General features: G+C 40.6%; 3 protein-coding genes and 1 long non-coding RNA gene across 10 annotated transcripts; 1 reads left to right on the top strand and 3 right to left on the bottom strand.

The window, feature by feature from the left end:
• Nucleotides 1–124: 124 nt before the first annotated feature.
• LOC5502873 lies at nt 125–4,809 on the top strand. The gene is made up of 3 exons (XR_007306426.1): nt 125–3,396; nt 3,525–3,705; nt 3,958–4,809. It is a non-coding gene; the product is annotated as an uncharacterized LOC5502873 (long non-coding RNA).
• Nucleotides 4,810–6,033: 1,224 nt separating this feature from the next.
• LOC5502872 (dnaJ homolog subfamily B member 5) lies at nt 6,034–7,950 on the bottom strand. Its single transcript, XM_001623953.3, has one exon. It carries the CDS (start codon nt 7,284–7,286, stop codon nt 6,255–6,257), a length of 1,032 nt encoding a protein of 343 aa, XP_001624003.1. The 5' UTR covers nt 7,287–7,950; the 3' UTR covers nt 6,034–6,254.
• Nucleotides 7,951–8,028: 78 nt separating this feature from the next.
• Nucleotides 8,029–15,800, bottom strand: LOC116610343 (recQ-mediated genome instability protein 1). Of its 7 annotated transcripts, none has more exons than XM_048721389.1 (10): nt 15,664–15,800; nt 14,104–14,190; nt 13,490–13,630; nt 13,230–13,331; nt 12,883–13,019; nt 10,702–11,734; nt 10,329–10,439; nt 9,951–9,992; nt 9,622–9,681; nt 8,029–9,174 (listed from the first exon to the last, which is right to left on the bottom strand). In XM_048721389.1, the coding sequence occupies exons 1-10, from the start codon at nt 15,775–15,777 to the stop codon at nt 9,022–9,024; spliced, it is 1,980 nt and encodes a 659-aa protein (XP_048577346.1). In that variant the 5' UTR covers nt 15,778–15,800; the 3' UTR covers nt 8,029–9,021. The 7 variants fall into 7 exon arrangements, with proteins under 7 accessions (XP_048577346.1, XP_048577347.1, XP_048577351.1 ...); XM_048721390.1 differs by having other exon boundaries at nt 13,550–13,630; XM_048721394.1 differs by having other exon boundaries at nt 14,104–14,231; nt 15,664–15,790.
• A 724-nt stretch (nt 15,801–16,524) lies between these two features.
• LOC116610342 lies at nt 16,525–25,811 on the bottom strand. The gene is made up of 4 exons (XM_032371163.2): nt 25,222–25,811; nt 20,254–20,368; nt 18,589–18,689; nt 16,525–18,255 (listed from the first exon to the last, which is right to left on the bottom strand). Exons 1-4 carry the CDS (start codon nt 25,540–25,542, stop codon nt 17,896–17,898), a joined length of 897 nt encoding a protein of 298 aa, XP_032227054.2. The 5' UTR covers nt 25,543–25,811; the 3' UTR covers nt 16,525–17,895.
• Between the last annotated feature and the right edge of the window lie 182 nt (nt 25,812–25,993).

The following is a 25,993-nucleotide window of genomic DNA, read 5'->3' as shown; positions in this document are numbered from 1 at the left end:
AGGGACCCCCTGGTCACGATAGAATTTGTCACGGGCATTATACAAGCGGCTTGCTTATTGGTAGCAAAGGAATAAAGCAAGCTAAATGGAACACTTACATTAAAGAAAAACGCAATTTAATTCGGTATAAAACCTTAGTTTTGATTAAACACCAAATGCTCAAACGCATCAACAGTGATTACGATCGTTCAGCAATCACTGAACCGCAAGCGTCAAAAGACAATAAGAGGAAACTTCTTGGTATAGTCAATAAAAACTCGATTGGAGTGGTTTTTAGTGTGATCCCGCTCGCTAACTTAACTACAACGTAAAAGAAAAAAAACTGAGAAATTTCTTTAAAAAAACCCTGATAGTTTCGTAACCTTTCTACTACATTTAATCACTGATTTGAATTCGCGCCAACCAAGGGAAATGGTAGACAGATCCACAAATGCACTGAAAGGTTTATCGATTCTGTGATAAAAAACCGATTAGTGAAGAAAAATGTAAAAAAATCATCAAGATTAACTTTCTGCACTACACTTTTAAATCGTTGTTTATTTTTACATGTTATAACAGGACTAAAATCCATTCATTAACTTGTATTGTTATAGCAAATAATCGTCCGTAACCCCGCGCCATTTTTACTAATTCTCCTTACTAGTTCTTTCCATTGACCTAGCGTCACTTATAAGCTTATCAGAAAAGAAGATTTGAGTTGCCTCTGTTATTAGCCAGTTAGCGTCGCTAGGGGGAATGCATTATTGTAAACGTTCATATATATTTACGCCCCCGTCGTCGATTTTCCCGCAAAAAGCGTTTACCTCAAGCACAGAGTCATGTGGAAGCTATCAGAAGATTTCACCACATTGGTTGGTGCACAACAAATAAAATAATGGGACACAACAGGAATATAATAGAAGAATGAGGTAATCCAGCCAATCCTGTTAGGTCTGACGAGCGGGCTTGTACCTTCTCTAAACAGGCCTTTTCTAAAATTATAAGAATATGACCAGTAGGGGCGTGACAGTTTTTTTATGTCCTTTACATTTCTATTGGTCACTTGAGGTTGAGGTTAGACCTTTAGGTGCGCTGCGAAAGGCGACAAGTGGGGGCTCATTGGAAACCTTATGGCATCGCTTAGACGAGAGTAGGAGGTTGTAATTTCTACGGATTATGTCGTTGATGTTAGGTAGTGTAGGGTTATAAGTAGTGACAAAGGGGATGCGACGGGACTTTTTGTGGTTGTTATTATTAGGGCGTAGGGCGTCAATTCGGTAAACGTTAGCAGCGCGTAGGATTTGTCTCTTGAGAAAAGCGGGTTTGTATCCACGCTGGAGGTGGTAGTTAGTGAGTTTATTGCAGCGGTTATTAAGGCTTTCTTCTGTAGAACAAATGCGGCGAAGACGGAGGGCGAGGCTATAGGGGGTAGCCTTTTTGGTGTAATGAGGGTGGCAAGATGAAAAAAGGAGGTGTTGGTGTTTGTCAGTAGGTTTGGTAGTTAGTTTCGATTTTACTATTAACAAGGGATACATAAACGTAAAGAAAAGGTACATTGTTTAGGAGTGTGAGCTTGTAAATTTAATGGTGTGTGGAGTAGATTGTTAAGATAATCTACAAAAGCGTTCAATTTGTCTAGATCCTCAGTCCATACAAAAGAAATATCGTCGATTTAACCACGTATGGCGTTTGTAAGGGGCGTCACGCAGAGCGTTGGTTTCAAATAGGCCAAGTAAGAGACAGGCGAAAGAGGGTGCCATGCGTGTGCACAAGACATGTTTCAAGTTAAGGCAATTTTGGCAACATTTCAAAACTTGCTATTTCAATCGACTCGTTTTACCTCTAAGAAGAACAGCCGATTCCAAGCTACGAACAAGCTTCAAAACCATTGCCTGGGCTACTTGTGTTTGGTGGCGGCATTGCGTGAGATGAAGTACCATTGTCTGTTGAAGTTCCTATTGTGAGATCTTATAGGTGGTTGAGGCAGAATGGGTTGAGGTAGAACGTTGTGCACTCTATAGAAGGTGAAGTTGAAGAGGTGGTGCTGGAAGCGGACAAGTTTCAGCTGGATTCGTTTGGTCTTGTTGAATAGCGGAGTGAATGGGTAAATCAAGTTGAGGGTCATTTGAGTTCGTGACCGTGCTTGTGACAGGTCCAGGGTTGGTTTCAATATCCATCGATTTTACAATAAGGATTGATAACACGAACAGCATGAAAATGGCGGGACGATTGTGTAACGTAAATATTTCAAGTTGGTTCGGCTGCGGTGGCGATTTGGAGGAATTCTTGGGTTTAATGCGCGGGTGCCTCTGGTACTTGTGTATTGTACAGAGTTCGCTAGATAGCGGTGCTGGGGCCGAAATCTCCAGCCTAGCCATAAAGCTAAGCACGAGCTATAGGATAATTTGACTACGAAATGAAGTCTAGTGTCTTGTTAGTGTTCAATAAAGCACGTATACCTACTTCAACTGGATCTATTTGCATTGGTTTCGCCCCTACAGCGAGCTCTGTCCCTACGAGCTTGCGACCTTTCAAATGACGCGCTGTGTAACCGCCCCCGCTTGGTAAATGAGTAACTCGACCCCCAACGGCGCGTTTTTTCCCTTCCCCATGATGAATGGATGGTAGTATCAGCCTTTGCTCATGTGTTAACAGGTTTGAAACCGGCTTTACGGGTTTTCAGGTAATGTATTCATAAAAGTTTGCAAATGGAAACAAAAGGTAACTGCAAGTGGATTTTCTACTCGCTCGCCACCACTGCTCGGAGGGTAAAGAAAAGGTTTTCTTCGCACCTGGTAGCTAATTTTGCTGCAAACCTGATTGCCTTTTTGGCCTTCCTGGCATTCTTTAATACCATGCTTTCCTGGCTTGGCTTCATGGTTGGACACCCTGAGCTAAGCTTTGAGATGAGAAGAGTGCCGCATACTGTATATATAGAGCCTTTTAGCCATGCAGCTGATAATAGGAGAGTTCTATGAATTTAGCAATCCAGCCCCCTTGCATATAAAAGAGGACTATCTCCATATGTTTGTCTGTCTGAAGACAATGGTAGGCGTACAGATGCTGCGTTCCTTTCCCCTTCTCTAATTGATGACTAGGAGTGCCGCATGATTACCTACAAGTCTCACATCGTGTGATGTCAAGCCGTCAAGCAAGGGCTCTTGATTATTGCATGTGGCCAAAATAAGCCAGGGGACCCAGCTGCACAACCTTACATATTGACTGTCCAATTTTCAGTTAATCTGTTCCTATGTCTTGCGTCCTGTTGCCTACTTGATGGGTGTTCAGTGGAAAGATTGTGATGTGGTAGCAGAGCTTCTTGGCATCAAGACGTTCTTGAATGAGTTTGTTGCGTACATTCGATTGTCTGCTCTGATCAAGAAGAGGACGCATTTGCAACCAGGTCGCACAATATCTGTAAGTCATACTCCCTAGATGCACCCCTCCCTAGATTCATAGTAGTACCTGAACACCACTTAACGTTCAAAACATTGGTCACTCAAGCATTGAGACACAGATAATCCTTTTTTCGCCTCTTTTTACAGATCCGCTCAGAAATTATAAGCACATAAGCACTGTGTGGGTTCGCTAACTTTGGCTTAGTCGGCATCCAAATTGGGGGCCTGGGACCTATTGCGCCAACCAGGACATGTGACGTGGCTCGGCTTGGAATGCGCGCCCTGCTAGCTGGAACCATCGCATGCTTCATGACAGCTTGCGTAGCTGGTGAGTGCGAATTGCATTATGGGTACTCATGTGCTTCACCGCGACCTGCGTCATCTAAAAAGGCAACCAAGCGAAATCGAAAACGAGGCGAATTTTGATCAAGCATCGCCTTTAATTCATAAGGCACTACTTCAGTGGAACCGTAGGCCGTCGAAAAAAAGGGAAACGGATGGGGGATTCCTAAACTTTTCTCGCGTTCTACGGAACGCAGGCAAGCTCGTGATTAATTCTCTGTTCCCTTGTCTCTTGCAGGAGTGTTGTATGACGAGTCGCTGTACTAGGGTGCGATCGCTATCGGCACACTCACCCCTAACGTGACAGCCACGATAGCCTCCAATTTCACAACAATAGTGCCTACAACCGCGTTGAGAATATTCCTGTGATCAGGCTCTGGTGGTACCGTAACTCTAGAAAATGCACCAGGGTTAAAGTACGTGCACAGGTTTAGCTAGCGAATTCAAGGGTTGGCCTTCACACTTCCTTACGTGGTTGGCCGTGAGCAAAGAGTTATACAAAAAAAACCTTTAGCCCTCTGTAAGTGGAGCGGGAAAGTCCCTGGCATTCGTTTCAAGTTACCCGTGCCCTAGATGAACGCGTAGGATCCGAGAGACGACAACGGTGACGTCACATACAAAAGCCATGGCGTTCGTATCCAGGTTTACTGTGCCTCTGTAGGTGAACCGCGTAGGATCTAAGACGAGCACTGTGACGTCACATACCAAAGCCATGGCGTTCGTATCGGGTCTCCTGTGCCTCTGTAGGTGAACCGTGAAGGATCTGAGACGAGCACTGTGACGTCATCACTTACCCACCACAGGAATTCCGATCTGAACGCCAAGGGCTAGATGCTATAAGAAATGTGTTTATGTTGGGCATTCGGAATTCGCGCCTTGCGCGTTCCCTAGAGGTTCACTCATGCCTATATATTTAGCTAATTACATTCGTCTTTCACTTGACCTTACCAGTTTGCATAACGTGTCGTTGTTTCCGGGGTTGTTTTTCCCCAGTCTTTGGCTAGTTGATACATGAACATGTTTGTATATTTTACATTACATCTATACTTTGTAATATCGTCTCCAATAAACTGGTACGCGTCACTCCTCACGCCTTGTGTGTTGTTTATGTAGAATATACAATATAAACATTTTCTGTGCGAAGGATCGCAGAGACTAAGCACAGAAATGAATTTTTTCAAATCCTCCTGTTTCTGAATAACAACACTGTTAGTTTCAGGGAGTTATTTTTACTCCACTCAGACAGTAAAAACTACTCTTTGCGATGGAGTACTTTTAAAGGAGTAATTTGAACTCCTTTATTGGAGTAAAAACTACTCCACTGAGGAGTATTTTTTTTGTTTACTCCCTTAACGGAGTGAATTTTTTCAAATCCTCCTGTTTCTGAATAACGTGGGGCTGTGTTTTGATGCAATAGGGGACTTGCGCTAATACATTACGTGACTTTTGGGTGCGCTTAAGCTTTTAGCGGCAAAATAACAACAACAAAACGCAACATTTTTGGCGTTTACGAATTAGCAAGAAAGTTTTTTTTTCAGAAAATTTGGCTTAATCGCCACGCAAAAGGTCACGTGATCTTTTAGCGCAAGTTTTCCCTTTTGCATCTCGATTATGCTATAGAAACATTATGATATAATAGAAAATCAAATATTACTACAAGTGTATGAATAGTAAATGTCTTCCATTGTTCATAGTGATAGTCGAAAATTTCTAGTGGGGGGACTACCAATATTGATTCGAAGGGATTACTTTCTGCTTTGGAAGGGCGCGCGCGGGGAAGTTATTTCATACGTTCGCTGGCAGAAAAAAAAGGGGAGCAGACGCCATTTTTATTCCTTCAAGTCCTTCGCAAAATCCTCCCCCCCCCCCCCCCTAGAACACACACGCAAGCTATGTAGTCCTGGGACTTCTTGTAAAAAAATTATCGAGACGAATCTTTTCAAAGACACATTCTTATATCTAATCTACCACTTTCATCGAAAAAAAACATGCACAACAGCTTCCCCCAAATCAGCTGATGGAAATGGATACTTTTTACACTTGTTTTTTTACTGGGGTGGCAAATTGCGGACTGGATACTAAAGGGTAGTTTGCCGAGTAGCCGCGTCGCGCACAAGCTTGTGGGGAAGGCGCGTGCGTGCAATAACAGTGGCTGCTAAAGCAGACAACCTAAAGGACGGTGTAATATAATGGCGTTAGAAGGACCTAGAAAGAGCGAATTGACTCCATATTCAGAAAATTTATTCCTTTTTTATCGCCGTGACAATCATTACCACGCGTGTCAATTTTTGCAAAAGAATTAAAATAACGCTAAGAAAATCGTAATAATTTTTCTTCTAGAATTGTCTACAATAACTATTTCTATTTCTTAAACATATTCTCCTATGCTCACACTGTAGGTGAAAATAATTACAAGCTATTTTGACTCGAGATTTTGTTTTGTTGATTAAACATCTGCTCTGCTTGATACGACTGAGGAACATTCAAGAACTCTCACGGCGCGTGTGCCCCAAACAGCTCTTCGCTTAACCCCATTTATCCCGGCAAGAAATCTAAAAGACCTTGCCTCTGTTCACGTGACAGAAAATTCGGGAAATGTACGTCGAACTCTACTATCATGTCAGCTCTGACAGATGGGTTCCCCGGTATTGGTAATCCCTCGCCCTTGATTGTTCTAACCATGCCTGGTTGAATTATACCTTTGTTTTCTAAGTCAATAACTTCGCCGCACAAAGAAGGCACATGAATATTCATCCCTCCTAAAGCCGTCCTCAGTGACACTGTCGCCTTGTAGATTAAATTATTGTCTTTGTCCCGAGTGAAATGGCGATGGGGTTTGTCTTTTATTTTGAATACTATATCTGATGGGTCTTTTCCCGGTCTTCTATCGCCTTCCCGTGGAAAGACTATTCTCGTTCCTTGCTTCCAGCCTGGTTTGATATTCACGATCAGGGTTTTTTCCTCTGTTTTAGATGACAATCCGTCTTGAAAGATCTTTCTAGAAAGTTTCATTCTCTTTGTGCTTCCCCTCAGTAACTCTTCAAGGCCGATCAGCAAATCTCTCTCAATCGGCGGATCCTGGACTTTAAATTTCTTGAACGGAGTTTCAAAATCCATCTCGTCTTTAAATTCGTTGAAAAAATCATCGTATCGACTGCTTTTTCTAGACTTCTCTCTACTGAAAAGACCAAAGTCTCCGAACCCGCCAATGAGGTCACTGAAATCCTCATCACAGAAACTCCTCGAAAACATTCGTTTCGCTTCCTCGGTAGTACAACTGAAATGCGAATTTCGAAATCCACCGCAATTCACTTCGTAATCAAAACTTGTCGCGCGCTTTGAATACGAATAGCGGAACGTGTCTGGTGCGAACTTCTTGTCAAACCTTTCACGTTGTTGGGGATCGCAAAGAACTTCATAAGCCTCTGAAACTTCCTTGAAATTTTCCTCGGTCCCTGCGTTTTTATCTGGGTGGTACTTGAGCGCCAGTCTCCGATAAGCTCTCCGTATGTCATCTGTAGTAGCATTCCTTTCTACTCCGAGAACTTCATAATAATTACTCTCCATTGTAGAGACCGCACTAGCAAGAGATGCTCTTCCCTTAGCTACAACTGCTTTTTAAATGAAATCCACATTGTGCGAACTTAATATGTATGTAATGTGTATTTTTGTCTTCTAGAAATTTCGCTAATTGTTGGGTTTTCCCTGACAATAAAGATTATGACACCAGGGGGTCACGCGATAAGGGAAAACCACGCATTCAACGTATTTCACCCAAAACTTTTGCACCTTAATGCTTAGGCCTTCTATACAACTTGTATACAACTTCTATGCATTTGATAATTTACATATCTGGTGAAATCGGATAAAATTCCGGTTGGCAAAGCGTGACGGATTTTAACAGGTGGCTTTCTGGAAACTTCTAAAGAAGATCCTTTCAAATGTTCGTTTTGAGCTTTGACGGGTAGGAAATGGAATTACCTAGAACCATCCGCTGACCGGAATCGCGTTCGTTGTTTTGACTGCCCAAGAGAAAGTACGAAGAAAGTAAATTACGAAGAAAGTAAAATCTTAAACAACTCGAATCTAACTTTTTATATTGATACCTCAAAAAATACATGAAAGCACCCTTTAAGGTCCCTTTTGTTGTCCCTTACGGATCAAAATTTATGTTAGCCACACCCCTTGTTCTATCCCTTAGGGTTAAAATCAATTTTCTCGACGAGCATATGTGACTTTTTAGGGGGTGTACTCCCCGGGCTGATAGCAGCCACAGATATAGAAAGATTTAGAAAAACCTCTAGAGCCCTTTAGAAAAACCATTTATTGTTATTCAAAACTCTTAGCAAGGATATGTAAAGCATGATTCAGGCCCCCGAATGAACGTACCCGTTCGAGTCGAAGTGTTCGTATAATATGCCGCATTGTCACCAGTTTACTTCCTGTCGATTACGTAACAATCACGACTATTATTAACGGAAAACGCTTGGAGGATGTAACTGATATATTAGAGTGGTCTGCTATATAGCGCGGATTCTAATAGATTCTATTGTGTTTTAACTGTTGAGGTTTCCGTTGGACCTCCGAGAGTAAACTGGTGACAATGCCTGCCTCGTACCCAGGCGCTTACTAGCGTTACTGGACTAAGCGCGCAGGGGTGCTTGGGTAAAACGAACCTTCCCTTGGTCCTTTGCGCCAGCGCTAAACCTTTCCATGACTTTTTTGTGCTCACTAGTATATTTTTCACGTGTTTTTAAAGACTTGAGACGCCTGGGTACGAGGCAGTGACAATGCGGCTTTTAACAATCTCGTTCCTGACATGACAAATTCCTGTCTTCATTGCTGCAACCATGTCGCACAGAGAATTGAGACAACAAGGACTCTATCCACCTGTGCACCATTGCTCAAGCAAATATTTCTCAACTAATTCGATACTCGTCAAGAGTATCAAGCTTTTTTTGCTTGAGTAAAACCCAAAATGGTCGACTCTCACACGGACAAAAGGCGTACTCGCCAGGACCCATTCATTGCACTTATCCCTTGTGAAATACTTTGCACATTTGCATTACAGGGGTAGAGGCGTGGATAGGGGTGGGGTTAGGGAACACATGTACCCCCTTCCACACCACCACACTTTTACCCCACCAAAAGGCGGTATTTTTATATTGAAAAATATTCATGACTGGGCATCGCCAGTCTCTAAATCCTAACTATTCGACTGAAAAAAAAAATTAATTCCAGATCAGATCAAAAGAATAAAACGAGCAGTGTCACGTGATTCTTATCGGGGAAATGAGTGGTATCACGTGGTTCTAATCCGGGACATGAGCATCTTGACATCATCACGTGAGGGCTGACGCAGTCGGATTAGTACAGGCCTGGGGCGAGTGCATACAAATGATACGTCCATTAAACACGTGACCATGCTCAGGTTCCTCTGGAATTGCTCCGTGTGCTACAAGCACAGATAAGAAAATAGTCAATACAGACCCTAGCCTGCGAGCCGCCTCTCCTGTGTGTTTTAGTTGTTCAGGATCTTCGTGGCGCAAAAAATAAAGAGCGGGGGGAGGGGGAAAGGGAGGAGAGCTTTTTTGCTCGTCACAGGAATCCCGAGACCCCCAAAACAGTTATTTCCGAATTAACACACTTGGAGAGTCGGCTAGCAGGTTAGAAACACCCCTCCCTTTATCAGTAACAAAACAAAATACTTAATGAACAAAATATGGGTCATTCAGATAAAATTTACATGAGGTCTTCAGACTTCATTTTTTTATTTCGTATATGGTTATAGTGTCGGGCATCATGTTTACCCAGAAATTTTGACTTTTCAGGGTGATCTAGTGCAATAATTATCAACAGTAAGGGCTCGTACTAGTCAACGAGGATAGATACCAATTACTACCTGTTGTAACGAGCGTCGAAGTTCAGTGTCTGGTGATTTTCTTGCTTTCTGCATCAGGTTCTAAAAGAGGGATAAATTAAAAAGTGCACAAAGTAAAGCAAATCCGTAGCAGCCAGGTAAGATTAAGGGGGGGGGGGCAATACAGAAACAGTAATAAAATATTGTTGGGCACAGCAACGCCCCTAGTATAATAGGGGGGGCACATGTCCCTAGCCTTGACCCTGTAAAGGACGTCCTATCCGGTAAATAAGAGGACGAACAGACTGGAATGTCTTTCTGCGTTCCATTAATTGTAGCAAATGTGAAAGATAATTATTAAATATGTTTACCTGGAAACTCTCCACGGGCATCTGAAGGAGCTCTGTCAGTACCTTTTAAGAAACAAAATTATTTCAAAATGTTGTAATGCAAACAGTCAACAAGGAACTTATCTTAACAAGTCTCAGTGTCTGAATTCTCGTTTGTGATTCGTCAAAAGACAATAAAAATTACACACAAATTACATTATTTTTGGTGTTCACAGTTTTACAGGATGTGTGTCCAGTGTGCAATTGAGTGCAATCATATGGAAACCAACCTTAAAAGAATGTCGATCAACTCCTCCTTTGTTATTGTTTATCCTTACATTCAGCATAGAAGAAGAGCGCCGTATGCATCTGGCCTTGCATTTGGTATGGAAGCAGTGCGACATAAAAATCGGGCCTTACCTCAGCTCCCAGATCCATGTCCATCGCTGCTGTCCCATCATTCACCTTGACAGTGACGCACCAACCAGTTCCAGGTGTTTGGGAATGGTTTACAAGCGTGGAGACATAAGCCTGGAAAATGTTAGCAAGATTCAAGATGATATTATCATGATATGCAATGAAAAGTGATTCAGAAAAACAGAATTCAAAAATAAAATTCAAAATCTATTTTAGCAGCTTCAAATACAGATATTTCAACATGAACCACAAACATTATTACTGACATAATCATGTTTTTAAACAGAAAAACTATTGCTGCAGTCTCAGTAAAATGTATGTTGCCTACAGATGGAAATTGCTTGATATTCTGTTGGAATTTATCAAGAGCACAAACCTTTATCCTGATGGTGATATCCTCCTGAAATGGCAGATGCTGCTCCACAGTCTTGAGATAGGTAAATGGCAGAGACTCAAGTGAATAAGAACGTCCCATACTTTCCATCTTGTCCAGTTTTGTTATTTGATCATTGGGTTTCATGACAGGATGATCAACATCAATCACTTCCATACCTTCCAACACCCCTTGTCTATCTTTTCCAAAAGTTGGATGTTTTTCTGATTTTGGATTGATACTGTTTCCAAAAGGGGGGACATAAGCTTGCCTTTGCTTTTTACAGACCTGCTCAGAAATTTCATCTTCCTTATTATTCCTTTGTTTCATAGGGAATTTCCCCTTCGATGAATAATCAGTAATTCCAGTGTCCACTCCAAGGCTACAAACTCTTGAATTATCTTCTTTTCTCTTTATGGTTTTCCCACACAGTATAATGCTTCCATTATTTGTATTATCTAATTCAAAATCATCCAAATCTTGATCATCAATATTCTCAAACACATCCTGAAGTTCTTGAAGGTGAAGACTTGCAATGTTCTCTGATGCAGAATTCCTTATTGGTAGAGCTCCTTTCTCAAGTTGATCCAATTGATCAAAATCCAAATTCTCTTCTATGTCATCCAAAAATAGGTCCTCGTCTAATAACTCATTATCATCATCATCAAAATAATCAGTTCTTTCTCCCCAGGAATCGCATCTCTGAAGGCTTTTGCAGTGTGTTTTCTGCAGTTTACTTTTTCCAATAGATGTCCTTGTGTTTGGCCAGTTATTATTCGCCCTTTCATTTCCTGGAACTTTTCCAGTAACTCTAAGGTTTGCACAAATACTAGAGTCTACACCAGGTGTGCTCATTTGATGTTTGTTTTCAAAGAAATTCTGACAACTTTTTGCAGTACTTTTACAAAAGGGGTTTCTTGTTGATGACTGCATAGACACATTTTGAGTGTTCTTGTTTAATGGTTTGGAAGATGAGCTCTCTGCCTCATCTTCAAGTATTTGTACAACTGCTGGAGGTTCTGGCGGTTCTTGCCCTCTGCAATTATAAAGAAACCAGTGAAATATTAAAATTTTGCCTCAAGTTTAAGACTGTGCCTAAATTGCGAGACGAATGTTTTACTATCCTACTGAGCCCAGCATAACAAGGCCCGCAATGTACTCACACTGATGTTTTAGAGACATAACAACAGGTATTCAAAATGGGTAATAAATATCCATTGTAAGCCACGTCTTTGTTATAATTTCATTCAAAACTCATAGCTATATTGTGAAAAAGTAAGGAAATAATCATCTAAAATCAAAGTTTTATACTTCATTGACTTAGTCTAATAGAAATTATGCAATAAATAAATAAAGTTGTGTTTTATTTCTACATACAGTACAGACGCATACACAGGGGGTGAGCAGGCACCCTGGCAGCCAAAAAGTGGGTCATTTCTAGGAATCTTAAAATAGTACCTATGACTGCACCCCCTACCCCCCTACCCCCCTACCCCCCAGCCAATGGTACGTGACTGCAGTAACCAATTTAGCAGACAGATATTAATGCTTTATCATACTTTGTATTTTGCTAGGATGACATACTAGTAGCTGACAGAGTGCCTTTAAATATTATAGATATTATAGATCAGTTCTCTTTTTATAGTAAACAAGACACTTGAGGAATATGTTTCTTGCATGCACCACATTAACACACATCAGGCCCGTACCCAGGGGGGGGGGGGGGGGTGCAGGGGGTGTGAACACACCCCCCACAATGGCCAAAGGTCCACTTTTAGTTCTCAATAGACGTGCTATTTGTAGACAAAACTATAAAGCATAAGATAGATCACTCTGGTATGTAGCTAAATCCGACAATAAACGTCCCATGAAGATACTGCAAAGGGGTGGTACCCCTCCCCCCTGGAAAAATTAGGTCCACTTTTTCGGATTTTGCACCCCCCCCCCCCCAATAAAAATCCTGGGTACGGGCCTGCACATGTACACAGAATAGGATGTTAGACCATCAGAATAGAACAAGCGTGATGCTTGCAATCTAAATTTTACAACAAAGTTGCCGGTTTTAGTATGAAGACGCAACCAGTAAAATTATTAACTGAGGAAATATGATATATAAAACGATTATTCTTTTCAAAAAAGGTTAGGGCTGGGGCTTGTCTGTAATTTTTATTCTAAAGTGCTTACATGCTGCTGTGAAGTAAATTCCATGTTGAGTTGGTCTCCACTAGGCTTTCTGTGGATCCACCCAAAATGCATACAAGACATTGTCTGGTCAGAAGTAACACGCCCAGCCTACAGGCAATCGGCCCTTGGATGATAACCTAAGATATTTCAGAATTCAGAAAAATATTACCATGGCTTCCATACAATGGACATTTCTCACATTCTGGACAGATTTCCCCTTTTTTAATATGTACACTAAATGTGTAAATGTCCATACATGTCCATACATGCCCGTACAGGCTAGTTGAGGAATCAATGGGTATATAACCAGTTGAGTACATATGACAGTTGAATGAAACAAAACTTACATTGGTATGTTTCTTGTCCAAATGGCTTTCAGGGTCATCTTTCCCTTTAATTTTCATGATTTGTGAATACGCTGATTGTCCAACATTTATAACAGAATTAATCTGCAAAACAAATTCTACAGTTTCAAAGGGTTTGCGCTCAGCTAAACGAGGCAACCTCAAACAATACAAGATGGATTTCCAGAGCCAAACTAGCTAGTAATAAACAATTTATTGGCCCTAAAGCGTGTGACAGTAGATATTTCTTGAATAGGCTTCACCTGCAAGCAATAAGTTCCTTCTACCATCATAACCTCATCCTTGATTTGGGGTAAACTTGCCTCACCAATTTCTTGCAAGTCAGCTAATAAGAATTTGTCATATACCAGCTGATTCAACTGGTGCTGAGTAATAGAACGACCCTAAAACAGGAAGGAATTATTATCACCGCAATATTGGAAATAGGTACCTTGAGTATAAACCAATACATGGTGGAACCTGTTTTGATTAAGGAGTGATAAAATATAAACTTTAAAGAAATAAACTCTACTGAGCCCCACATCCCCTGGGAGTGGGTTCCACCATACACTAGAACGACAGGTAGCCCAGACAATAGTTTTGAAGCTTGTTCATAGCTTGGAATCGGCTGTTCGTATTAGAGGTAAAACAAGTGGATTGTAGTGGTGAGTTTTTGTGAAATTTTGCCAATAGAATTGCCTTATAACTTAGAACACGTCTTGTTGCTGTCAAATGTATGTCTAATAGGGTTTGCGCTCAGCTAAACGAGGCAACCTCAAACAATACAAGATGGATTTCCAGAGCCAAACAAGCTAGTAATAAACAATTTATTGGCCCTAAAGCGTGTGACAGTATATATTTATTGAATAGGCTTCACCTGCAAGCAATAAGTTCCTTCTACCATCATAACCTCATCCTTGACTTGGGGTAAACTTGCCTCACCAATTTCTTGCAAGTCAGCTGCCTGTAGATGTAGATGTAGATGTGCTGAGTAATAGAACGACCCTAAAACAGGAAGGAATTATTATCACCGCAATATTGGAAATAGGTACCTTGAGTATAAACCAATACATGGTGGAACCTGTTTTGATTAAGGAGTGATAAAATATACACTTTAAAGAAATAAACTCTACTGAGCCCCACATCCCCTGGGAGTGGGTTCCACCATACACTAGAACGACAGCTAGCTCAGACAATAGTTTTGAAGCTTGTTCATAGCTTGGAATCGGCTGTTCGTATTAGAGGTAAAACAAGTGGATTGTAGTGGTGAGTTTTTGTGAAATTTTGCCAATAGAATTGCCTTATAACTTAGAACACGTCTTGTTGCTGTCAAATGTATGTCTAATAACGATTTGGGGCAGTTTTCTTTGCAAAATATACAGCTTCACTCACCCTACTAAGGAAAGAGACAAGGTTGGAGGTTCCGTTTTCGGTAGCACTCAAATACTTTTGAAATTCACAAGGAAAATACAAAAACCGAAACATTTTTATCTCGTAGACCTATGCCAGGGTACACTTACATTCGATATGTGGCAAAATATCTGAGCTAAACTATTTTCCCTTGCCGCTAGCCTTTTTTTAAACAAGTAAGCAGCCATTTGCCTCCTTGACTGAGGCCATTGGACAAATAGTTACGCTCGGCTGAACAGGGAACGAAGTTGTACTTTTTGTGTTGTCAAAGCCCATCCTTGTGACTAAATCTGTTCACCCTATTGGTAAAATGGCTAAAAGATAATTTCAAACACTGAAACACTGAAGGTTTTAAACAATGAAACCTTCCTGTATAAATTTTGAAATTGTTAGGGTTAAAATCAAATTCCCCACCCTTTCCTGGGACTATAGGGCAAGGGGGGGGGGGGGCGAATAGGTTAGCGGATCGGAGAATTGGGCCTCGAAATGCTCACGGATTACGGATTTTGATGATTATTTCAGCGGATTGGCGGATTTTGGAAATACGGTGGATCACGGACCTGTTGACAATTTGGGCGAGGATTTTGGATTTTGGCTGGCTTTGACAGTCCAATGTCGGATTTGAAATGAATTTTAAGCGATGCTAATGTTTATCTGTCAAACCATGCGGATCTAAAAATATCTGTGGATTCACGGATTTGCCCCGAAAATGTAGCGGATTGGCGGATTTACCGCCCCCTTTCCCCCCCCCCCCCCCCTAGGGGGTTTTCTATTTTTGATTTCTCCTGCTACACGCTACAACGAAGGCGTTCGTAAGAACACTCATCAAATAGTATTTATATAAGCATTCTCTTGAAGTTTGACGTTTTGTTGTTAAAGTGCAAAAAAACTATACCACGTCTTTAGTGTTTATCAACATGAACCTCGCTGTTGTGATAGACCATCTTGTTAGGTTGATACATTACCACAAGACAATCGTAAATTCCATTACACAGAGACCTTGAATTTATCCAATGAATACGCTTACACTATTTGTTCTTTTGATGAAGTCTATGCATTCATCAAGCCAGCCCTGACGTACATTCGCGTGGTAGTTTTCTCTCAACCACAGCAAAGTATTTCGAGCTGAATTTGCCGCCATTTTGGATTTCTATCTGGCTGCAATGCATTATGGGACATTGGATGTGTGAGCGCTATATTATAAAATGTGCGAGTTCTTATATAATTTCCCTCTGCGTATATGAGATGAGCCGGTATATTGATTGTCAATAATATACAACTTATCTGCAACATGATAAAAATAACATAGGCACTTTTTATTGGGACAAGAATAAGATAGTCTTGATTGTTTGGGTTACCTGTTGCTCACGGTCAAATTAAAAGAGCCTGGGGCATTAGGGCGCACATTTGGCCGTCAAGAGGAAGGCGAAGCCCCTCTCCCTCCCCCCCCCCCCTCCACCAAAAAAGAGCAAACTGAAAACAGCAACAACAAGAAAAAATAACAACAACTACGCCCTTTCACCACCAATTCCTTCCAATATCTCGCGGGATTTAAATACTTTAATTTCGCCGACATTTTCTTGGCACATTCACTTCTATTAGCGAAGAGAAAAGTGTGTTTATTTCGCGAAGTTACGGTTCAAGTTGTTTGCTTTTTTACTTTTACAAAGAAATTGTACGTTACTATTTAGTACCAAAAAATCATTGCTTACATTCGCCGTTTGATCGACAATGTTGACCATGATTAAGTCCCCCCACTGAAAGTGTGGATCGTTCAGTCCTCTTGACGTTAATAATATTGAATACGGAATCTCAACCACATAGTGTACGTTTTGCCATAGGAAAGCATTATTTAAAAAGAACTAAACAAATCCAAATATTGTAACAGTTTTGTGACATGCTATTTTATTTTTGAAGATTAAAATACACTGAAAATACAAAAAAATGTTCTATGAATCTATAACTGGTTTCCTGCTATCTCTGGCTCTAGGAATTTCTTCAGACAGAAAGTTTTGTCCTGCCTTCTCGCTATCTCTTGCTCTGGCATCCCTTCAGCCAGAAAGCCATACAAACAGTTATGTCGTTATGTTTGATCTGGTTTGCTTATTTTCCCCGGAAGTATTAAATTTTACCTTCAAAAAACCGACATTTCAGACCAAGAGGTAATATAAGTTAAACCATACAATAGTGGAGCTTGTCTTGTGCTTTTAGGGCCGCAAGGGGGTGCGGGCCCCAATAAAAAATTACAAGGAATTAAAAAAGTAGTGTGGCTGTACCCCTAAATATTTTCTCGATGTTTCAGTATCGTGCCGGCGGGGGGGGGGGGGGGGGGGGGATGATAAGGGCTATACGGGGACGTGCCGCTGGACAGGGGATGGTTTTTTAACTCTCTTTCCAAAACAGGGTTTACATTTCGGGCCTCTCTGTCCTGAACAGGGTATATATTTCAGGCCTCTGTGTCATGAACAGGGTACATAATTTCAAGCAAGGCTGTGCTAAACAGGGCACCGATTTCGTTGCCTTGCTAAAACTCGTAACCGCTGATCCCGCCGCCGATCTGATTGCCTTGCTTCCTCTCACTTGCTAACAGGGTCCTAAAATTGAGGGTGTTGTCCTAGACAGGGTCAGGTTTCGAAACCCCCAGCGGCACCCCTAAACCCAAACAAAGACTGAGTACCACCCCCCCCCCCCCCCCCCGGGGGGATATCGTGCCATCCCCCCTTCTTCCAATTTTCTGAGGCCTGCTACAGCACTGGCTTTTGAATACTGACTCCTCGGTTTGGTAGGTGGGTGTGCTCAACCAAATCGCTCGTGATTCGTGAGCAGTGAGTCTAAGGAGTCTAAGGATTCAAAAAAAATCCGGATTCGTTTCGCCGAAAACGCATCATTTGATTCGCGTCCACACTATCGTTTTCGCATCGTGTTCGCCTGGATCCAGCCGTCCACACTAACACGGATTCATACGTTTGAAAACGCAGGTACAGGGTGACGTCATTTTTATTATATGCGCATGCTCAAACCAGCGCGCGCCTGCGATATGACGCCATCGTTTTCATTTCGATACGGATTCGACCGTCCACACTTAGGACCAAAGTATACGGATTCATTTTGATTCACTTTCGACGGCCTTTCTAAAAGTAACCGGATTCGCTGGATCCAGCGCGTGTGTTAGTGTGGAAGGAAGGTTTCAATCGAATCCGTTTTAGTGTGCAGTGGTCGGCTACTAAGTAAGCAGTTTCTTTGTATATCGTGGACTTGCTTACGGGTGCACCTCTTGGATGTATGCTGATATGACAGCGGGTCCATTATATCTTGTTTTTCTCGCTTGTTTAATCCACGGCTTACTCCCCCCTTTGTAGCCAATCAGTGCCCAGGACTCCCGAAGCCCAGGGGGGAGCACTGGTTCAACGGCACCCACACTTTCGAGAGCAGAGGCCGCGGGACCTCCATACCTTTCGCCAGAATCAAGGACTGAGACGAGAACGATCATGTTATTAGGTAGTGAATTAAGGTAGTTAGCCATATTGTTGCCGGAACCTGAATGTTCGAATGTATCAAAAGATCTTGAAGAATGAAGCGCGCCCGTTGGATAGAGGGCCACAATATTGTGTCCTCGTGCCTGAAACGAAACAAACGAGGATTAGAAGACTCAACCTTGCCTATTGGGCCCCTATGGAGAGCCTTGTAATGTTGCCCATAATAGCAATCCTGCGCTACTTAGAAAAATAGTGAGGACATTTTAGACCGGATTGCTGTTATTGTAGTTCCCCTTGATATGAAGGGCAAATCAAGCAAAAAAAAGCAAGACGAGAAATTATGGAGGTAAGGGGAATTCTATGACAATTACAAATAAGGGGGTTACCTGCCCAATCGCCTTTGAAAAAAAACAAAAAAAACAAATAAGCTCGGGTCAAAAAGTAAAATAGTTTCATATCAAGAAATCATTGCTTACAGGCACCCCTAGATCGATATTGTTCACCATGATCGAGTTCTTCTTCTGAAAGTTTGGATCGTCCCGTCCCCTTGACGTTATACTGATACTGATGTACTTAGCTGTAGAAAAGAAATTCTCATATCAGCAAAGCTTTATCAGAGTGAATGTAATAGTTTACTTCCGGACACTTCACATCCGGTTGTCAGCTGCTATTATGTTATTACCCATAAGCCCTCGCCTTGGTTGAGACTCGCTCGTGCTCTTGCTCATCCCTCGTGCTATCACGTTTTGTATTACGCCTCGTTAAAGTTCTTAAAAGTCTACAAATCCGAAGCCACTACAGGAAATATAACAGATATAAAAATAAAATGAAAAAAGCGCTTGATTGCAGGCGGAAGATCTGGGGCTGTGATTTATCAAATACATCTGTGGCGTTCCCGGCCTAGCGCGGAGTTCGAATTCATGAAAGGAAACCATTACCGTGTGTACGAGAATTCAACTTTACTGCATTCATACGTATCTGGTGAGAACTAGGAGAATAAATAGCGAAATTTTCACATAAGCAAATCCTCCTGCACACGAAAGAAAACTATTACACGAAAATTCAGAAAACTACCTACGTTATTCCCCTCTTAATATAGTTATTCAATTCCATAAACCGATCTAATTCCGTCGTTAGTTTATCTAGTGTCCTTTGTTCACAGTATTTTCTAGAACAAAACTGCGAGCGAAGATTAAGAAGTCCGGGCAGAAACACCAGGGGGCGGTAAGGCTTACTTTCGTGAACTGCGTGTGTTTACCGTGAATCGTGAAAAGGACAAATTGTAAACCGTGATCCGTGATTGCTACCTTGGCAGTGATTCGTGAATGGCAAAATTCGATCAGCGTGAATCGTGATCTATGCTTGTGAATCGTGATTTCCAAGTAAAGATTGATTGTTGTCTTCAGTTTATCGTGAAACGTGATTTCCAACTTTTGAAACACATGAAACGTGCAGGGATCCTCACGCTAACCGCCCCTGAAGCACATGTCCTGGCTGTCTGTCAGAAAGTGACAGTATTTTATTTACCGGGAGTGAATGATCGTTAAACAGAAACAATAACAATTCAAAGAACAACACAACCTGAACGAAACAAGTAACGAGACAGGATTGATGAGATTTCGGTCACTATAAGACTCGTGAGTACTGCGAAGACAGTTATAGTGCTACAGGGCCGTAGCAGGGGGGTCACTAGAGCACGTGCCCCCTCCCCCCTAAAAATTTCAAAGTATAAGAAAATAATCAGTAGGGACGTGGCCACAATGTTTTCAATCCTTCGAGGCCTGCTACTTGTTATGTGCTATATCGAGCCTCGAGCCACGTAGCAGGGATTCAGAGAAGCACATTCTACGTTATACGATTGGCCTACTACAAAACAATAAAAAGAAAGATGCAACCTCGATTTGAGCTATTTTTGGCCAAGAAAGGTAGAAAGAAAGTATTTCTTAATGGATCATATACTTTGTCACCTTATTTGTCCTTTGCATCCCGGTGTACAGGAGCCCGTAAACGTACGATACATTTAATAATAGCATGTGGATGGGGCATATACTTGTTTCACAATGCTTTCCCGTATACTGCGGTATACAGGAGCACGTAAACGTACGATACATTTAATAATAGCGTGTGGATGGGGCATATACCTGTTTCACAATGCTTTCCCGTATACCCCGGTGTACAGGAGCATATGTATGCGGTACAAGGGTACTGCGCGAGGCATGTAGCACCGTGCTGACAGGGCCGTGATATGCAGTCGCTCTAAACAAAAATATATGAAAAATTACACCTATTTCAAATAAGGTTGCACTCGAGAACCCATGTGTTGTAACCCGCGGTGGCTCATGGGTAGCGTCAAAAACTGCCTAATCCTTGTATCTGCTATGCTTGTATAAGTTATAAAAATAATCATATAGGAATGTAAACAAGAATTCTACAGCTTTGGAAACCTGGATTTGTATTTTATTTACGCTTATTTACCGTGATACCCATGGAGCAGTTCGGGTTACACATTTTTTCCGAGTTATTTGAAATAGGTGTATAAATACATAAATTATAAGTTAAACAAGAACAAACAATATATGATTATTTTGGAAAGTAATTAATAACACGGTGGCATAATATTAACTACTTTTTCAGCAAAGCCTCGGTCGATACGCCAAAGCCGAAAGTTGATATTATCGACATGACCTAACGATCGAGGTTAGTAAAGCGTGCCAGGCTCGCATTATCGTGTAATCTAGAAAATTTCGACAGATAATGCGGCGTTAGCACGCAGCTTATTGCGCACGAAAATGAATTAATGAGGAGGCTGCACCAATTGTCTGGAGCGAGTGGGCTAGTCGGATAATGCGACTATGGTACGGCGAGAGATTAAACGGTGCTACAAGGTCGCACCAGTCATAACGATTACATTATGCAGATTAGTTTATAATCAATGCAAATCGTTTTGGTTGAACGAAAATAAAAAAGGAACTGCAGAGTATTATTAACTCCCCCCGTTCTTCGCGCATGCGCCAAATTGGCAAAAACTCCCCTATGAGACCCTGTATGTAGCCCGAAAGCCCATATGTAGCCCCTTGCCTCGCACTTTTCAGGCAATAGTGAAAATGGCGGCGTTTTAGAAATCATTACCTGAGGACTCGACGGGTCGGGTACAGATGTGCAGTTCTTGTTTCGGGGACACGAAATACGAGTGCATTTCATGCGAAATGCCGTTTGTAATAAATGCTCTTTTCCTGAACTTGATGAAAACGTCATAGCCGGATGGAAAGCGGGCAAAAATGTGGGATATTGCAAGTATTTTAGTGTCACAAGAAAAAGCAGCATGCATGTGCAATATGACTATATTGTTATACTTCATACCTTCATACCATTGAAGGTAAGCCGCATTATAACCAGTTTACTTCCAGAGGGCCGACGGAAACTTCGACCGTTAAAAGACAATAAAATCTAATTTTGAAATATTTTTCGCGTTGACTAATGGAGGCTGATGGGTGGCAGTTCAATGCGAATGCCATCACTTAATAACATGAACTTTAAAAAAACAGCCGGAATTTAAAGGCTATTCATAAAGAAAAGTTTCTGACTTTAAAAGAAATATTAGGATTCTAAAACCAAAAAGGCTTGCAAAACAAAATGACGTATAATGACTGCACAGTACTTTTTCTGAGCCTTTTTGCAAAAAGATATAGCACACAATAGACCCGCTTTTATACTAAATTTACTAATTTTTGTATTTTTTTAATTTTTTTTTTTGTATTTACTATTTTTTGTAATTTTTGTGTTCCTTAATTCAATATTTTGATACCGCACACTACAAATGCAAATGCTGTAAAACCTCGCTAGCCCAGGCTCGAATTCTCAGTTATCAAAAGTTAGGATCAAGCATCCCTTACCCTGTGAACCAGACGCTGGAATCTTCTTTCGGTTAGCATGTACACAGGTACACATATTTCAAAAATGGTTGCACTCGAGAATTTGTCGAAATGAGAATGTGTCGTAACCCGCGTTGGTTCATGGGTAGCATAAAAGCGGCTCAATTCTTTTATGTGAAAGCCATGTGAATAAACAAGAATTCTACATCTTTCGAAACCTGGATTTGTATTTTATTTACGCTTATTTGTTCATTGAATTGATACCCATGAAGCACTGCGGGTTACAATGCAATATTTGAAATAGGTGTAAATGGACCTAAAAACGCTTTGCTTTAAAAAACAGTCGAGCCTCTAGTTTCCAAGGTATGACGCCGTCGGCTTTTGGGAGATCGGTTTCAGACCAAATCAGCAGTTTTTTTCATTTTTACTTGAATAACTCAAAGCTCGAATACACCTTTAACTCGAGTTATTATGTTTTTTATCCCAAGCGCGTTTCACCCGAACGAGCAAACTCTCTCAATTAGGGACTGTACAATGATTATCAGGAGGAGGGGGTCCGTAAAATGAGCTTCGAACAATGAAAAATTACGTATGCCCCCCCCCCTCCCCCCAAAAAAATGGTTTAACACAGAACCATAGACGTGACAAATCTTATCCTTTGTCGTCTTGGCGTGGCAGGTAAAATATGGATGCTTTTGATTAAAAAAAAATATATATATATATATATCCTGCAAGCTCAAAGAAAAAATTTGCATGCAAAGCAAATGAGCAGAAAAAAATTTCATGCACAAGTTTATGAAGAAAACAAAATGTTGCAAAGCCATTGTGTGAAAAGAAGAACTCTAAAAAATAAAATAAGAATTCTGTGAAAGCTTTAATGTTTTTTACTTTATAAAGCGTTTTATATTTTTGATATGTGTATTTTGTATTTCTCCTCAACATATTCTTGAAAGTTTCTATTGGTTGAGACTCGCCCTTTCCACTATAGTTTCTTTAACGTCTGAATTGTAAAAACGCCATTGAAGAAATAGATTGCAAGAACAATTCGCATGTTGCTAATAGGTCACCAGAATAAAAACCTTTTTTTACATACAATGGCTATATTTATTATATAATATACCCATGTAAAAAAGACGTGGATAATAATCGTATCAGTGAAGTGATACGATATCACGTCACGGCAAGAAAAAAAGAAGCTCTTCTCTTTTTTTGCTATTTTATCTGACTCAATATGACATGGTAGGAGCTTGATATCGAAGACACGAAGGTCTTACCATGTATAATCCCTATACCTAGTGAGTTTATTGAATTATCATTTCAATCTATTCGAAGGTTAAAAAGAATGAAACACAACGTTCTATTTGAGTTCTATATTCTAGAGATATAGGACGAGAAAAGAAAAAAAAATGCCGATTGGAAAAAAATGCTACAAAAAGACATGAGCTCCAAGAAAAAAAAAATCCTGCATAGCTGTACATGGGAAAAAAAAATCTTGCGGACATAAAATGGTCCGCCCCTTACGGGAGCTTTCTGAATTTGAGCTCAGGCGACTAGGGAACATTAAGAGAAACAACGAGCTCATTTTGCTGATAAGGGTTGAGAGATATATAGTGATTTTTAGAACAGAGCGGTCCTCAGTGAGACTGCAAAGAGTTTCTCAAAGTTTGCGATGATTCTGTATTTTAAGGGGAATGTGACATTTTGTTAGCTATATGCGCGCAAAGAGCGCCAAATTTTCGATAAATCGGGATACAAAACAAGCATTGTAAGTAAGCTCCCCCCCTCTTATGCGTAAAGGCTGACCCCCCTATCTTAGCAACATTTTAACTTTTCGACTCCCCTTCTGGTTTTACGGCCACCCTCCCCCCACCCCCCTGTCCTGATAATTGTTGCACAGTCCCTAATTTTAATAGACTGCGTACATCCGGTAAACGCAAGCTCGGATGCACGCACGCTAAATTTTAACAGACTTCTCCATAATTTGAGACTATGTGTAGAAACTCGAACTGTTTTCTGACTACCTTCAGAGTTTGAGTAAACGCTGTGCTATTGTATATGCAAATTAAACAAATCGGATTTTATCTGTGATATCAGTTGTGGTAAACAATCTATTGTATTATGTGACTACAAAAATGCATCTTTGTTTTTCGTCTATACTATGAATGTGTTTAAGAAAATTTTTCTAATCTGTATGAATTTTGCAACACGCTGTTAATTACCGCTTGTTTTATACTGCCTGGAGCATTGAGATGTAGGCTTTCTTTGTACAAGCAGTATTTCAGTATTTAGACGTGTTAACATTCGCATCTAAAGTGCAATATGTTTGTTGTCATCCGCAGGCATGGGAAAAATTGTTTTCTTCAGCACAACTTTCCTAGTAAAAATTCCTTTTTCAAAGAATTCAAATTTCTGGTACTTAATTCTTTATTTTGTTTGCCTCGAATATCAAGGTTTTTCTTCCGAAAAAATTGACAGTCAGAAATATAAGCGATTCTTATTTCATCTTTCCTTTGACGTTCTATTTAGTGCTATCTCATTGTACAGTCGTTACCGAGGAAACTTAGAGTATACAGTTGTTTTTCTATATATTTTTCTAAACTTCGCTTATCGTAAAATGTAGTACAAAGATTTTAACAGTTCTTAAACGCATAGACATGTATTTGGGCATTATGAAATGGTGCTTCAACCAAGGGAATTAGGATACTTTGTCAGCGATTTCTTTATAAAATAAACAAATCCCCAATTTGTGTTGAATATTTAACTAAGCGATAAAATATTTCTAACCTTAATCCGAAATGTCTCCTGCCTTCTGAGTTAGCGAAATCCTTTTTTGGTTACCTAAATACGAAGTTAGGTTCGGAGAGGGCTCGGGATTGTTACGAACAGTAAAGAGGCTATGGTTCAAATGTTTCGAGACTTGAAAACAACGATCGCTAGGGTATTTAGACAAGAGAAAAAAGAAATATAACATGAGGCAACCGATAAGAATTTCGCTAACTCAGAAGGCAGGAGACATTTTGGATTGAGGTTAGAAATATTTTATCGCTTAGTTAAATATTCAACACAAATTGGGGATTTGTTTATTTTATAAAGAAATCGCTGACAAAGTATCCTAATTCCCGTGCTTTAACTAAAACGCTAACAGTTTTTCCTAACCAAATAGCAAAAGGTAAAACCGTTTACCCTGTTTATTACCATTGAATTATCTTGAATTATATAATTACATAATAAACTCACCTTTGCGTTGTAATGCTGATAGCCGGCATTATTAGTGTAATTTTTCCAGTTGATGTATCTATCGGTACGTAACACTTCGCACAAGTATTTCCCGTCGTTTGATCTTTCCTTTTTAAAGTTAAACGAAAGTGAGGAATCGTCTTTTAAGCTTTTAACAGCACACTGCGAGACCTTATCTACATGGAAAGTCTCCTTCTCTGTGACATTTAAGTACTTATTGTCTTCCTTTTGGAATTGCTTGTTTTTGAATGCTTTTGTCAACGCGAAAGTCAAAATAAGGCAGAAAAAGAGGTAGAAAGAGTGTAGGAAATGTCGCCACATCGCACCGTCTAGACGGTGCGTCTTGAGAAGTGTATTACGCCCTATTCACCTGCTGTAGTTTTTAAAAACGTCTAACAAATGGCCTTAAGAACTTGCTAGCGAACACCCAGTAGGAGTCATAAAGAGCAAATGTGTCGAAGAACAAATCCTCAGTGGGTGTTAAGGTGTATGCTAATAAAGATAATAATTTTGTTTTTCCCGTCGATTACGTAAAAAATCTCCGATGATTTTTAACGGAAAACGCGAAAAATATTTCAAAATATGTGATTTAATTGATAATTTGTGATGATAAAAAAAAATTGATTGAAATATGTGATGTGATTGATAATTTAGAGCGGATGGCCTGTTTAATATCCCGGATTATAATAGATTCTTTTTTAACTGTTGAGGTTTCCGTCGGACCTCCGGAAGTAAACTGGTGACAATGCCTGCCTCGTACCCAGGCGCTTAC

The sequence above is a fragment of the Nematostella vectensis genome, chromosome 14 (genome assembly GCF_932526225.1).
Source record: "Nematostella vectensis chromosome 14, jaNemVect1.1, whole genome shotgun sequence".
NCBI classification, from domain to species: Eukaryota; Metazoa; Cnidaria; class Anthozoa; order Actiniaria; family Edwardsiidae; genus Nematostella; species Nematostella vectensis.
Note: the sequence above shows the minus strand (reverse complement) of the source record. Positions and strands in the feature narration are given on the sequence as shown.

What these genes read in the sequence shown, in the direction of transcription:
- LOC116610342 (XM_032371163.2), bottom strand. Translation starts at nt 25,542, where the DNA reads ATGTGGCGACATTTCCTACACTCTTTCTACCTCTTTTTCTGCCTTATT. An exon ending in ATCAGCATTACAACGCAAAG is followed by an intron (nt 20,369 to 25,221) that starts GTGAGTTTATTA and finishes ATTTTTGTTTAG; the next exon opens with AGCGACTGCATATCACGGCC. An exon ending in ATATCGATCTAGGGGTGCCT is followed by an intron (nt 18,256 to 18,588) that starts GTAAGCAATGAT and finishes GTTTCGTTTCAG; the next exon opens with GCACGAGGACACAATATTGT.
- LOC116610343 (XM_048721389.1), bottom strand. Translation starts at nt 15,777, where the DNA reads ATGGCGGCAAATTCAGCTCGAAATACTTTGCTGTGGTTGAGAGAAAAC. An exon ending in TGGACAAGAAACATACCAAT is followed by an intron (nt 13,020 to 13,229) that starts GTAAGTTTTGTT and finishes GAAATATCTTAG; the next exon opens with GTTATCATCCAAGGGCCGAT. An exon ending in TTCGACGCTCGTTACAACAG is followed by an intron (nt 9,175 to 9,621) that starts GTAGTAATTGGT and finishes CTGTGCTTGTAG; the next exon opens with CACACGGAGCAATTCCAGAG.
- LOC5502872 (XM_001623953.3), bottom strand. Translation starts at nt 7,286, where the DNA reads ATGGAGAGTAATTATTATGAAGTTCTCGGAGTAGAAAGGAATGCTACT.